Source organism: Borostomias antarcticus (assembly GCF_949987555.1).
Source record: "Borostomias antarcticus genome assembly, chromosome: 24".
NCBI lineage: Eukaryota > Metazoa > Chordata > Actinopteri > Stomiiformes > Stomiidae > Borostomias > Borostomias antarcticus.
In genome coordinates this window covers 14,932,953-14,946,557 of record NC_140257.1, presented here as the reverse complement: position 1 = coordinate 14,946,557, position 13,605 = coordinate 14,932,953, and the positions used below count along the sequence as shown (strand labels likewise).

Below are 13,605 nucleotides of genomic sequence, written 5' to 3'. Positions count from 1 at the left end.
TTTCGTGGACATGTTTGTGGGCCGGCCGACCGACTTGCCAACCAACCGATCAATTAATCAACCGAGCGAGCGAGCTATAGAGCTGAAAAAAAAGTGCTTTTCTGCGATAACACCCCAGATAGCAAGCGGATCTGGGCCATATACAGGCCAGATCTGGCCCTTGTGTGTTTAGTTCCGGCCCATATATGGTCCAGATCCGCCTGCAATCTGGGATGGAGCTGGTTACAAATTGCAGTGCTAAACAGATGCACAGCATAATCAGAAAGACTGTAGAAGAGTTCACTGCTGCTTCTCTGGGTGGGATATGGTTGTGATGCAACATGATCTCACAGCAGTGTTTCCCGATGGGGACGTATAGCAGTTGTAGTATTATGTCGCATGGACAGATTGCTCTATATAGTACATTAGTAGAACCACAGCATTAGGAAATCAAAACACAGACACACTGTTGACAACCCCAGACCCACCCTGCTGCGCTGAAACATTTTATTACTTGGACGTTTGTCGCTTCGATCGAACGCCTGAAATGTGTCCCCTGCTAGCAAGCGGATCTGGGCCATATATGAGCCGGAACTAAGCCACAAGTGCCAGATCTGGCCTGTATATGGCCCTCATTGGATTGCTGTCTGGGTTGTGTATCGAGATTAGTCTGTGTCTGTCGACATCCACCCCCCCCCCTCCCCCCAAACCCCCCCCCCCCCCTCTGGGAAGTGCAGGCTGCCTGTCCGTCTGTCAGCATGTCTCGTCTGCCTGGCCGGGCAGAGATGCGCTCCGACAGGCTGAGAGACCATTAGAGCACCTGCGCCCGCTAGCCTGCCGACCCCGTCTCTGAGCGTCAGGCTTGACGCTAACGCTAGCCGGCTGGAAACGTGAGCGCGGCCCGCAGGGGGGGGGGGGGCTGGGGTAGGGGGCGAGGGGAAGAGGAGGAAGCAGAGGAACAAGGGCTGAGGTAGAGGCGCAGGGGTAGGAACAGAGGCGGGAGAGGATGAGGGGGTCACGGCCCGGGAGGGCGCAGCCCAGATAGCAAGCGGATCTGGGCCATATACAGGACAGATCTGGCCCTTGTGGCTTAGTTCTGGCCCATATATGGCCCAGAGTCATTACACATCCGCTTGCTATATGGGAAGGGGGGGACAGCGGAACCCCGTTCTCCCTCCCGGGCTAGCCTAGCCTAGCCTGCTACGGCTAGCCCGCTGTCAATGCGTAGGCCCTGTGTTCAGATGAAGCATTGTCAGTGTTGTTATTTGTCAGAGGCTGGAGCTAAACATCGATTCAGAGCGAGTCACAGGGTAGGCTGTAATGGAATCTCTCGCAGAATAGGGCTTTTGAAAGACTTCACAAAATGAATGAATCGTTTTTTTTTTTATGCCACACAGCAATTCATATTTCCTTCCCTCCCTCTCTCTCTCTCTCTCTCTCTCTCTATATCGTCTTCTGTACCCTGCCTACCCTCCATCTCTCATCCCTCTCCACTCCCCCCCACCCCCCCTCCACCAACTGTTTCTCCTCTCTATCCTGTCTCCCTCGACATCAAAAGCCCGTCTTACTTCCGAAGTCTCGGATGGTGAAGTTCCTGTCGTGGGCCTCGCGGGGGGACTTGAAGAAGAACCTCTGTCCAGCGGGCGGCAGGTCCCTGTCCACGGCTCCCACGGTCTGCACCACCTGGGGACGGCGGAGGGACACGGAGGGACACGGAGGGACATGGAGGGACACGGAAGGACACGGAGGGACACAGAGGGAGACGTACGTTAGGCACGCGTGGACGGCAGGAGCAGGGAGGGAGCGAGAGCCCTGCTTCTCTCTCTTCTCCATCAGGCGGTCTGATGTAGGGTGTCTCCAAGACGTCTCCCGCAAAGACACGTCAATTAGACACTACAGGTGCATCCTAAAAAATTTTAATATTTTGAAAAAATTCATTATTTTCCGTAATTTAATTCAAAAAGTGAAACTTTCATGTATTCAGATCCATTACACAAAGTGAAATATTTCAAGCCTTTTTTATTTGAATCTTTATGATTGTACAGTATGTTCATTATGTGCATTTATACACTCAATACTTGGACGGGGCTCCTTTTGCACAAATTACTGCATCATCGTGGAGCGTGGCATGGAGGCAATCAACCTTGAAATCACTTCATGTGTAATGAATCTATAATATATGAAAGTTTCACTTTTTTAATAAAATTACAGAAAATAATGAGCTTCCCACAATATCCAAATTTTCTGAGATGCATTTGACGTCGGCTCGGGGTGTCGGAGAGACCTGCCTTGCATCCCCTGGATGACGCTATCGATTGTCGTCTGATTGGTTGGCTGTGTAGCAAGCTTCTGAAAAGGCTGCTGCACCAGTAAACAAACTTGTAAACAAACTATGCTCATGCATAGTCACCACAGAGATGACGCAGAGTGTCTCTGTGCAGCAAATGTCTGACTGATGTCATTTCGGTCTCAGAGGAGTGGTAGGACAAACAGACAGGCAGACAGGTAGACAGACAGATAGGCAGACAGGTAGACAGGCAGACAGGTAGACAGGTAGACAGACAGACAGGCAGACAGGTAGTCAGACAGACAGGCAGACAGGTAGACAGACAGACAGACAGGTAGACAGGTAGACAGACAGACAGGTAAACAGACAGACAGGTAGACAGACAGGCAGACAGGTAGACAGACAGACAGGCAGACAGGCAGACAGGCAGACAGGTAGACAGACAGACAGACAGACAGGTAGACTGGTAGCAAGACAGGGAGGGAGGTAGACAGGCAGCAAGGCAAGTCTTACTGATGATAAATTGGCTTGTAGTCCTTCAGTAACTTAGTCAGTCAGTCAGTCAGTCAGTCACTTGTCATTCACTTGATCACTCTCCTGTCATACATTCCAGTGATATACTGCTTCTTTCTCTCTGCTCATCATTCTCTCTTCCTCCCTCTCTCTCTCTCCCCCCCCCCCCGCCCCCGCCCCCCGCCCACCCCCCCCTCTCTCTCTCACACACACATAATTGGACCAGCACTCGCCTGTCCCACTTTGGCGTGTTCACAGACGTAGGTGTCGAAGGGGACAGCCAGCTCGGGAGGGAACTCGTTCACATCCAGCACGTTGACCAGGACTGTCACCTTGGTGTTCAGGAGAGGGTCGTCTGCAGAGAGAACAATCCACACCGTCTTCTGGAGCCAACACGCAACAGCCAGGGACCAGCCATCTCTAACAGATGAGCCAAAAACCTTCTGAATTTAGCAGAGAATATTGGTTGAACACAGTCAGTGGCGGGGTTGTATCCAGCTTTGGGGGGGGGGGGGGGGGGGGGGGGGGGGACATTTACATAGAAATTTTGCAAGAGTATTTTTTTGGGGGGGGACATCTTCCTACACAGCTGTATGGTCATTTGAATGCCACTACCCCAATCTAAATATTGGGCGGGACAATTTTAATGATCTGAAATATTGGGGGGGGGCATGTCCCCCCTGAACCCCCCCCCAGGATCCCCGCCCCTGAACACAGTCATTCTCTATTCTATTCTACAGCGTTTGAGGTTGATATGTCACTCAGGCAAATGTGTGACTCGGGTATTTCCACTAGGTGGCGCCAGACGCTCAAGGACAGTGTTGCCAGGACAGGCGAGAGAGTGCAGTTGGTTCCATCTCTTGACTCTGTGGGATTCTGTGGGAATATCATCATTTATTCCTCCCCAGATAGCAAGCGGATGTGTAATGATTCTGGGCCATATATGGGCCGGAACTAAGCCACAAGGGCCAGATCTGGCCTGTATATGGCCCAGATCCGCTTGCTATCTATCTTCTCAGCTGATGGTATTTAGATAAGCCGAAGTGCGTTCGGTCTGAATTGCTGACGCAGAAACGGTGACCGTGGTTTGCTTCATACTTACTAACTTTGGCGGCCACCACCGTGATGTTGTGCTGGGCAACGCTCTCTCTGTCCAGGAGCTCGTTGGTGGAGATTGTCCCGTCTACCGTGTCTATGTGAAAGTTACTGTCAGAATCTCTCTGCCATTCAATAGAGTACCTGCATGGTGACAAAACATCAAGTTCATCAAGTTCACAACAAGATCATCGGTGACCCCTCTCACCCTGATCACCGCATCTTCCTAATTTGTATTATTATTACATTTTTTTTAGCTCTATCAAGGTTAAATCCTCACATCAACTGAACAGTTTTTTTCCCACAAGGCAGTGGGGCTCCTAGACCAGTGGACCACAGGGCGCTCACTAATGCTGCCTGCACTGAATGTTGACTTTACTCCAGGTGCAATACTTCATGGACATTTAGCCTCACACATAGTCTATAATTAATTTATAGCCATGTATAGCCCCACAATAGCCTTACTTATTCACATCTATTGTAGCTTAACTAAAACTGGCTTTGCTAGGAACAGTGTTGCAGAATGTTCAATAATGGGATTCTACATCCCCAGAGAACAAGATCCACTCTAAAATATTGATCAGACAACACATACAACCAGCCATTTAAAGCCATCAAATATTTACAATAAAAAGCACACACAAAAAACAAACATTTGTATTCTACAAAGAGTTATGTTCTCAGCTCCTGTATCACAGCTCTCACCATCAGCAGAGGGAACTAAACTGAACTATCACCAGATGTCATTGTACATAACCAAGAAGGGACCGAGTGTGCCAGTGGTAGTTAGAATCACACATTCAAGAGCCTGTTGTTCTTAGAGTTTTTCCATGTCAGTGAGTGTACAGTATGGTGCTGATCTGTGTAGACAGGTGAAGTAACACGTTGCTGACCCTTGTTGAATATGGTTGATTTTCAGAGAAATGCCTTTTAATATGATCCTGTTAGCTATTTCCTAAGTATGATGATTGACCTCTGAGTATGGCTGTCGGCTTGAGTTTTCGGTAAGAAACGGTGTCCCTATTCCATAGACTTATGAGATAAAGACATGGCTGGTACACTCTGGGCCAAACACCATTGTTGGGGTTAGAGATAAAGGCCTGGGCACCGAGGAGGCGTGGGTAAATGGGACAAAACAAGGCCACAGAAGAGACCAGAGACAGTCTTATCGGAGAAGAGACGAGGAAGGGGGGGGACACTCAAACCACATAAGAACGTTGCAGCGAGACCGATGCTTTGATTTGGGTCCAGACAGCATACAGAGAGGTCAACTGTACATTAGGCCATTCCATCGTCTTTTGTATGTCAAACCTTCTGTAATACATCGCTTTTGCTGAGGCTCAAATCCCGTGTTGGAGAGATTCATTTGGAATACACCTGAAAAGGAGACACTGGACTGTGTGGTATTGTGTGAGATTGGGGGCCGTCTTTTATTGAAATCGAAACACAACGCAGAGCTAATCAAGGACAATAATAAAAGACAACAAAATTCATCACCCTGTACTATGGAGGTTCCACTTGTTCATCAAATATTTGTCTGGAGTGTTGGCAGTTGACAGAGATTGAGCTTTGAATATTTGACACATATTGATTATTCTGTAAGCCAACACTGTGAGCTTTTTCAGACAGTTCTTATTCCAGTACAATTCATCCTTCAAAAAAATGAATTTATTCAAATTAAATAAATAAAATGCATACTCCCACACACTTCTCTGCTTAATTTCACACTTTTCTCTGCTCTATTTCAGTCCTGGGAGTAGATCCCCTTAGATATGCTTTTTTAATTAAAAAATTGCATACTCCCACACACACTTTCCCTGCCTTACTGTATTTCTGTCAACGTTTCAGTTAGACCTTCATCAGGGGACACGGGTTTGAAGCAATGAGGATATGGGTTCATTTCAAACGACACCAAACAATAGTAATTGGATAATTGGATGTGTTTGCCATCGCCGTTGGTTAATGAGACGACATCATGAAACAACTGCAGGCATACCAATTTTTTTTTGTTTGTTTTTTTTCCAACTTTTATTCATCCAGAAGGTCTCATTGAGATGAAAGTCTCTTTTGCAAGAGAGACCTGTCAGGGTAGCACTATAGAATAGTTACAGTAAACAATACATTAAAAACACACAGACACAGCTATTCAGTCTGGACTAAAACATATAGCGTCTCAAAAACACTTACAGTACATCCCTCTGTTACAGTATCCTGTAGGAGATTTTTAAAATCACCCAGATGTATGAGCTTGCTGAATTTCAGTTCTTCGTGTAGTTTATTCCAAGCCCCTGGTGCGTAATAGGACAAAGCTGATTTCCGCAGCTCTGTACAAACCGTGGCAACCTCATAACGCAAACATTTCTGTGAGAGTAGTGAATATCTGTCTGAGGTATTCGCTGTTTGAGCGATTCTGTCTGAGGTAGATTCGCTGTCTGAGGTAGATTCTCTGTCTGAGGTAGATTCTGTCTGAGGTAGATTCTCTGTCTGAGGTAGATTCTGTCTGAGGTAGATTGGCTGTCTGAGGTAGATTGGCTGTCTGAGGTAGATTGGCTGTCTGAGGTAGATTGGCTGTCTGAGGTAGATTCGCTGTCTGAGGTAGATTCTTTGTCTGAGGTAGATTCGCTGGATGTTAAGTGGGTCAATTAGCAGGCCACGTGCAGGTAGAGCGGCAGGCTGGCGATCAGAAGGTCTAGGGTTCGACCCCAGCTCCTGCCAGTGTGCTGAAGTGTCCTTGAGCAAGACACCGGACCCCAAATTGCTCATGGGCGGCACGGTGGCTCGGTGTGTCACACTGTCGCCTCACAGGAAGAAGGTCCTGGGTTTCATTCCTGCATGGGGCTATCTTCTGGGCCTTTCTGTGTGGAGTCCGATGTTCTCCCCCTGTTTGCAAGGGTTTCCACCATAAAGAACCCAATACGAAAAACATGCAGAACACTTTCATTCATTCATTCATTCATTCATTCATTCATGCAGAAGAACAGATCGCTAGCGCTGTCTGTCCCTGGCGAAGACGGACCGGAGCACGTGGTTGGTCCCTGGGCGTGGCTCATGCACGCGCCTACTGTCTGCTTCTGGCTGCCCATGTGGGAATGATGACGGGATAGATGAAGAGCATGAGAAGAATTTCATCGCTGGATGCTCCTGTCACTCGAGTGTGTGTGTGTATGTGTGTGTGTGTGTGTTTCGGCGTCCCTACACAGTGTGGTGTGTTTCATCGTATGACGAAGAAGATGTTTTTGTTTTTCGACCAACAACAGTAACCAAAACTACAAAACACCAACCCATCAATAGGATTCAGCAGAAACATCAAATCTCACAAACACACACTTAAATCGAATTCAACAATAAGCCCAAAGGGAGTCCCAAATGTTCACAGCTCTTCTATCGAAAACACTTTTCTTTTAAGAAGTGTTCATTTTTAATCGCCCCCATGTCTAGACAGGATTACTTTCTCAATCCCACAATAGCTAAAAGCTGTTGTGCTTCACTCAGCATTTGTAGATCACCATATTGAATTATTTGTTTTTAAATTGGCAACCTAACACTAATAATACACCTGTGGGCGTTTGTAGCTCAGGAGGTACTGTAGAGGGGGTCGTCCGAGGATCGTCGGTTCGATTCCCAGCTCCCCACATGTTGACGTGTCCTTGGGCAAAGACACTGAACCCCACACCGCTCCCAATGAGCAGGCAGGCACCTGGCATGGCAGCTGGCGGCCATTGGTGTGTGAATGGGTGAACGAGAGCCCGCAGTAAAGACAGCATGCTGTAAGTGCTCTGTTACTACTGAGAAGTCACTGCGAAGCATTGAACATGTTCCTGCGTCTACCGTACTATGTACTGCACATTAGATGTACTAATACACTATTTAATTCATTGTTACTTGAGGCAGCTGAAATGGTATTAACTAAGAATTATTTCAGCATTGATATGGATTTTTACCCGAAATGGGAACTCAAACAACTTCTAGAATGTTCGTACCAGCTGAATAGTAACGGGGAATGCCTTATTTTTTAAACTGGAACATGACAATCAGACTGTCAACTTTTATAAAAGCGAACAACAAATTGATCACAGATCTTTTCAGACAAGCTACAGCCAGGGACAATCTTTTACATGATGGATTGTTACCACCCACAATACGTGAAAGATGCTAGACCAGTCCCAGATAGCAAGCGGATCTGGGCCATATACAGGCCAGATCTCGCCCTTGTGGCTTAGTTCCGGCCCATATATGGCCCAGATCCGCTTGCTATCTGGGGTGGGTCAGTTCCATAGACTGCAAAGAATCTGTGACACAAAGGAATGTTTTGACAACCAAGTGTGCATCATGCAATCACATTTTAAACAAAGATCATATGAAGACAAAGGTCTAGACACAGCCCTACAAAAATAGCACAAAACAACAAGGGGATAGAAAAACGAAAAAATAAACGATCCACTCTGTGTTCAACTTTACTGATAACATGATGTTGTTGATCATATCATGTTGATCATATGAAATAAAACTATCAGACATCACTGACACATTCTTTAGTGATCCTAAAGTTGGTCATTTATTTGGTACACCACCATAAATTGCTTTCCGTCGTGGAGAGATTTTGAAAGACAAGCTTGTGCACGCCATGTACCCAATGGCATCTGCAAGGACAGTGTGAACAGTGTAACAGCACCATATAATGCAACACTCCAAACCCTTTTACTGGAACGAAATACATGTGGTGTCATCACATGCTCAGACACAGACGTTATTTATTGAATTAAGTGTAGATGCTCCAGGGCTTTTGTTGGAATGATAACCTTGAAAGTCCCTTTGGCTGAACACCGCTTAATCATTCGCAACAACAACCCAGACAGCCACGGTAGCCATCCATTTTAAACAGGCCAGAAATCCAATCACAACGTTTAGCTATTGTGGGAGTGAAAAAGTGCTTCTTGGTTCTGTCTTGGGGTGATCTAAAACAATCGGTTTTTAAAAAGAGGATTATTTTGGACGACAGAGCTCCAAACATTGACAGTAATGTTTTTGCTGAGTCATAATGGTTGATAATGGTTTGGTGGTTTGTATCGGTGGTTAATAGTGATGTTTGCTTGGCTATGTCATGTTATTAATGTACAGTATTAATTGGTATGCCTAAAATTACGTGGATGATGCTTTAGAGTAACACGTTTTTCCTGACAATTGATCTATGTTCAATATTAGCATGTCTTTTTTCTTGCAGTGATGTCATTTCATTATGTCATCTCATTAACCAATTCTGCTTTTCTGCAAAAGCTAATTCCCTAATTACCATTATTTGGTGTCGTTTGAAATTAGCACACATCCTCATTGCTTCAAACCCGTGTCCCCTGATGAAGGTCTAACCATAACGTTGACTGAAGTAAAGCAGATTAAATTGTTTGTGGGAGTATGGCATTTTGTATTTATTTAAAAAGCTTCTCTGTACCCAGATAGCAAGCGGATGTGTAATGATTCTGGGCCATATTTGGGCCGGAACTAAGCCACAAGGGCCAGATCTGGCCTGTAAATGGCCCAGATCCGCTTGCTATCTGGGATGTGACCTCTTCACCTTAACTCAAATTAAACCCAATAAAAAAGTAAAGACATTCTATAAAGACATTAGTGAGTCAGCATTCCAGCAGTGAGGGACAGCAGCAGAAGGAGTGAAGGTTTCACACGCTCTTACCTCACGGCGCTGCTGCTGGCATCCAGGTCCTGGGCCGTCACTGAGCCAATGATAGTCCCCGGGGGCGTGTCCTCGTAAACCGCCATGCTGTAGGAGGTCTTGGTGAACACGGGCGGTTCGTCCACGTCCAGTACGTTTATCTTGACCGTGGCGGTGTCCTTGAAGGGCCCCACGTGGAGGAAGCGAGAGTCCAGGTGGCCGTTGGACCCTTCCACCTTGAAGGTGTAAGACTTCTTGGTTTCATAGTCTAGAGGCTGAGTGGACAGAGACAGAGAGTGAGATGTATGCATTGCTATGGAGTTCATAGTTTAAAAAAAAATTATTCACACCCTTGATAAATATGAAAAAAAAAACTATAGAATAAAGTAAACAAGTACTAAAGGTGTATTTTTACTAAAGGAAAATGCAGACATATTAGTCAGAAAAACATTTTGTTTTATAAATCATATTTTTCTTCTAGAAAACACCTAGCTCACAATTATTCACACCCCTATCCATTCTTTTAAATACAATCCAACAAATAAATATACAACTTATTTGAAGTTCATTGGAAGGTTAGTGAAATATACAGTGGCCTAAAACGATGTCCTGTTTCCCTAGGCTAGACGAGCACACGTTTGAAACATTGTGTGTCAGCCATCGTCATGGTGACAGCCAGAGAGCTCCCTGAAAGGATGAGACAAAAGGTTATTGAACAAAAAAAAAAGGCACCACTTTCCACTATTGTGTCAATTATTAGGAAATTGAAGGCTGCTGGAAGAGTGGTTAACCTGTCAGGGTGAGGACACAGGTCTGTCTGGCCTGACGTGTAGTGAGACAGATGGTTCAATAAACGAATCCCAAGAGGCACGGTTCAAGATCTCCAAAACAACCTGGCATCTTGGGGTTATAAATTGCCCAAAGCTAATGTACCATTCAACTACACCTACACAGGACAGTTCCCAGATAGCAAGCGGATCTGGGCCGTATATGGGCCGGAACTAAGCCACAAGTGCCAGATCTGGCCTGTATATGGCCCTGATCGGATTGCTGTCTGGGTTGTGGTCAGATGAAACAAAAAAATATATTTTTGGACATGCACATCAGCGTTATGTTTGGTGTCAGAATGCAAGTGATGCTGAAAAGCACCTCATGCCTACGGTGAGACATGGTGGTGGATCTATGGTGAAACATGGTGGTGGATCTATGGTGAAACATGGTGGTGGATCTATGGTGAAACATGGTGGTGGATCTATGGTGAAACATGGTGGTGGATCTATGGTGAAACATGGTGGATCTACGGTGAAACATGGTGGTGGATCTATGGTGAAACATGGTGGTGGATCTATGGTGAAACATGGTGGATCTACGGTGAAACATGGTGGTGGATCTATGGTGAAACATGGTGGATCTACGGTGAAACATGGTGGTGGATCTATGGTGAAACATGGTGGTGGATCTATGGTGAAACATGGTGGATCTATGGTGAAACATGGTGGATCTATGGTGAAACATGGTGGTGGATCTACGGTGAAACATGGTGGAGGATCTTTAATGCTAAGGTCCTGGGACCTTCATTGAACTCCAGCATGTAGAGTACCAAGACGTTTGCCAGGAAGGTACACCTCGGCTGCCAATGGACCTTCCAACAGGACAACAAACCCAAATGTCCAAAGCAACTAAGAAATGTTTGACAGAGCACAAGATCAATGTCCTGAAGTCTCCAGACGTGAATCCAATTGAACATGTGTGCTTCGAACACATAAAAGCTCTCCACAGACATCAACCCAAGAATCTGAACTATTCTGTATGGAGGAATGCTTGAAGAAGTCCCATAACCTCACAGGACTCTGCAGAAGCTGCAGCTCGCTGCTAGGGTATACGGGAGGAACCACATAGTAGCCTATTGATAACAGGGGTGTGAATATTTGTGATTCTTCAATTATAATTTGAGAACCGTTAGATTGTGATTCGTGCCAATGCATTAATATTAAAGAATATAATGTATGCATTTTATTGAGCATAAAATAAAGCTTATTATTTATACTTTTTTTTTCTTTCTATTTTGTTCATCTTTATCAAGGGTGTGAATAAAAGTGTACTGTACCTGTTGTTTGTTATTATTATTATTATTATTATTATTATTATTGTTATTGTCCATGCAGTTAACTATGCTCAACAAAGCCTTTCATATGGAAATGTGTCTGACTGGACCACATTATCTCAGCGGCTGTGTAAACCCAATTTTAGTCCTATCAAACTGGCAAAGATTAGGTTTCCATTATTTTCAGGATATTATACCAACTGTTCTCTGCTAAACAAACAACCCGCTGGATGTCAAGGTAATGTTGACACGTACACACGAACGCACATCCACGCACTCGCACGCTGTTTCTCTGCCTGTGTTCTTGGGCTCCGACTCTTATGGGGCTGTACAAGGCTCCTACATACGGTAGCATTGAAATCCTACGGTGCTACATACTGTAGCTCGTTTAGTTCAAACTACTCACCGCTACGCCATTCACAAAATAAGATTTACTACTCCTCTGAGCCCCTTCTAAATCCACCTGTCGTTGGACTGTAATCTTTTATTTTGACAGATTGCTGATTATCCCTTGAACCCACTGCTGTCCCAAATCCTCTTATCACAAACAGTAGTTGTAAAGCCACGGTGTCAGACCACCTGTCTCGTACCTCTAGTGCAAGACAAGTCGAAACAAGTACATTTATATGAGGTAAAATGACATTTTCATCAAATTTTTCGGTTTTCATCTACCAAGTGTGGCTGTAGAAGTCGGGGTGTGGGAGTGTAACTGACACCCCATGGATACCACCCGATGGTCTTCCAAATCTATTTGATTTCAAATCAAAAAAACTTTATTTGTATAGCGCATTTCATACACAATGCGCTTTACAGAGCAATGCGGGGGGACTATCAGTAGAGTGTACAAATAGTTACAGAGATGTCATTATGTGTTGGCTATCCCTGTAGTCTCTAATATGATATTTAAGTGAGTCATATAACAAAGCACATTTCACACACACACACACATACACACACACACACACACACACACACACACACACACACATAAACATGTTCTGCAACATCTGGAAAATTTGGCAGCTAGAGAGAAACTCCCCAGGATGCTAATGACTGCATGGTGAGGAGAGACACAGTGGATGTGTGGACATACAGTATGCTAGCTTCACAGCCCAGCGCTCACCGGTGAAGTGAGCATGAGATAGACAGAATAATAATAAGAATATCTGACAGTGACTGAGAGTGATAGAGATACGCTGTAACAGACACACTTCAGGTTTGGATAAATTGAGAAGATACAGATAATTTGAGATACTGTAGGCAGGCACAGTGGGCCCCATTTTGAATGTGCAACAACAGCATGTTCTGCATGAGAAATAGGGTATGCTTCCTGAGGGCAATTCCGTTCTTTCCAAAATGCCTCTTCAGTATAAAAAGTAACCATTATCAACTGCAAGATGCACTAAGAGATCGTTCCAGAGCTCTTAGTCGGACGGTTAACTGGAAGGTTTTCTGAGGACACTGTCTTTCACTTCACCACAGCAGTGAAAACGTTTTGTTATTCATGTCATCTAAATGAATGTGGGGAAGAAACTACATTATGCTGTAAAAGAAATAAAACAATAATAATAATCTCCAAATGCTTCTTGAGATTTTGAGAAGACTTTAAGATTTCAACAGCTTTCTTCTAGAAATATATTTTCCTTCATGTTTTAGTAAGTAAAACGCAACAAAGGCGACTGAACTCTACCTTTCTGAGGACTAGGACGCCCTCCTGACTGTCACGTCCGTTGGATATGATGTCAAACATGTTCCCCTCGTCTCCGGGAACGATGGAATATTCCACCAAGGCGTTCCTCCCTGCGTCCAGGTCGTGGGCTTGGATCCGCCCCACTGCCGACCCCACAATGGAGGTTTCTGGGACATGCAGATGAAAGATACCTGCCATACGAGAGAGCAACCAAGGCAAAGGCTTGTTACCATAAATGGTAAATGGTAAACGGACTGCACTTATATAGCACT

At 45.1% G+C, this 13,605-nt stretch overlaps 1 protein-coding gene across 1 annotated transcript in view; it reads right to left on the bottom strand.

The window, feature by feature from the left end:
- The window catches only part of cdh12a (cadherin 12a), a gene marked incomplete at both ends in the record, with an annotated part of 29,073 nt that overhangs the window by 3,616 nt on the left and 11,852 nt on the right, over window positions 1-13,605 (bottom strand). Inside the window, 5 exons of the mRNA XM_084458308.1 lie at window positions 1,548-1,662; window positions 3,013-3,134; window positions 3,882-4,018; window positions 9,561-9,814; window positions 13,334-13,524. Coding sequence (XP_084314434.1) covers window positions 1,548-1,662; window positions 3,013-3,134; window positions 3,882-4,018; window positions 9,561-9,814; window positions 13,334-13,524 — 819 coding nt within the window. The remainder of the gene's footprint in view (window positions 1-1,547; window positions 1,663-3,012; window positions 3,135-3,881; window positions 4,019-9,560; window positions 9,815-13,333; window positions 13,525-13,605) is intronic.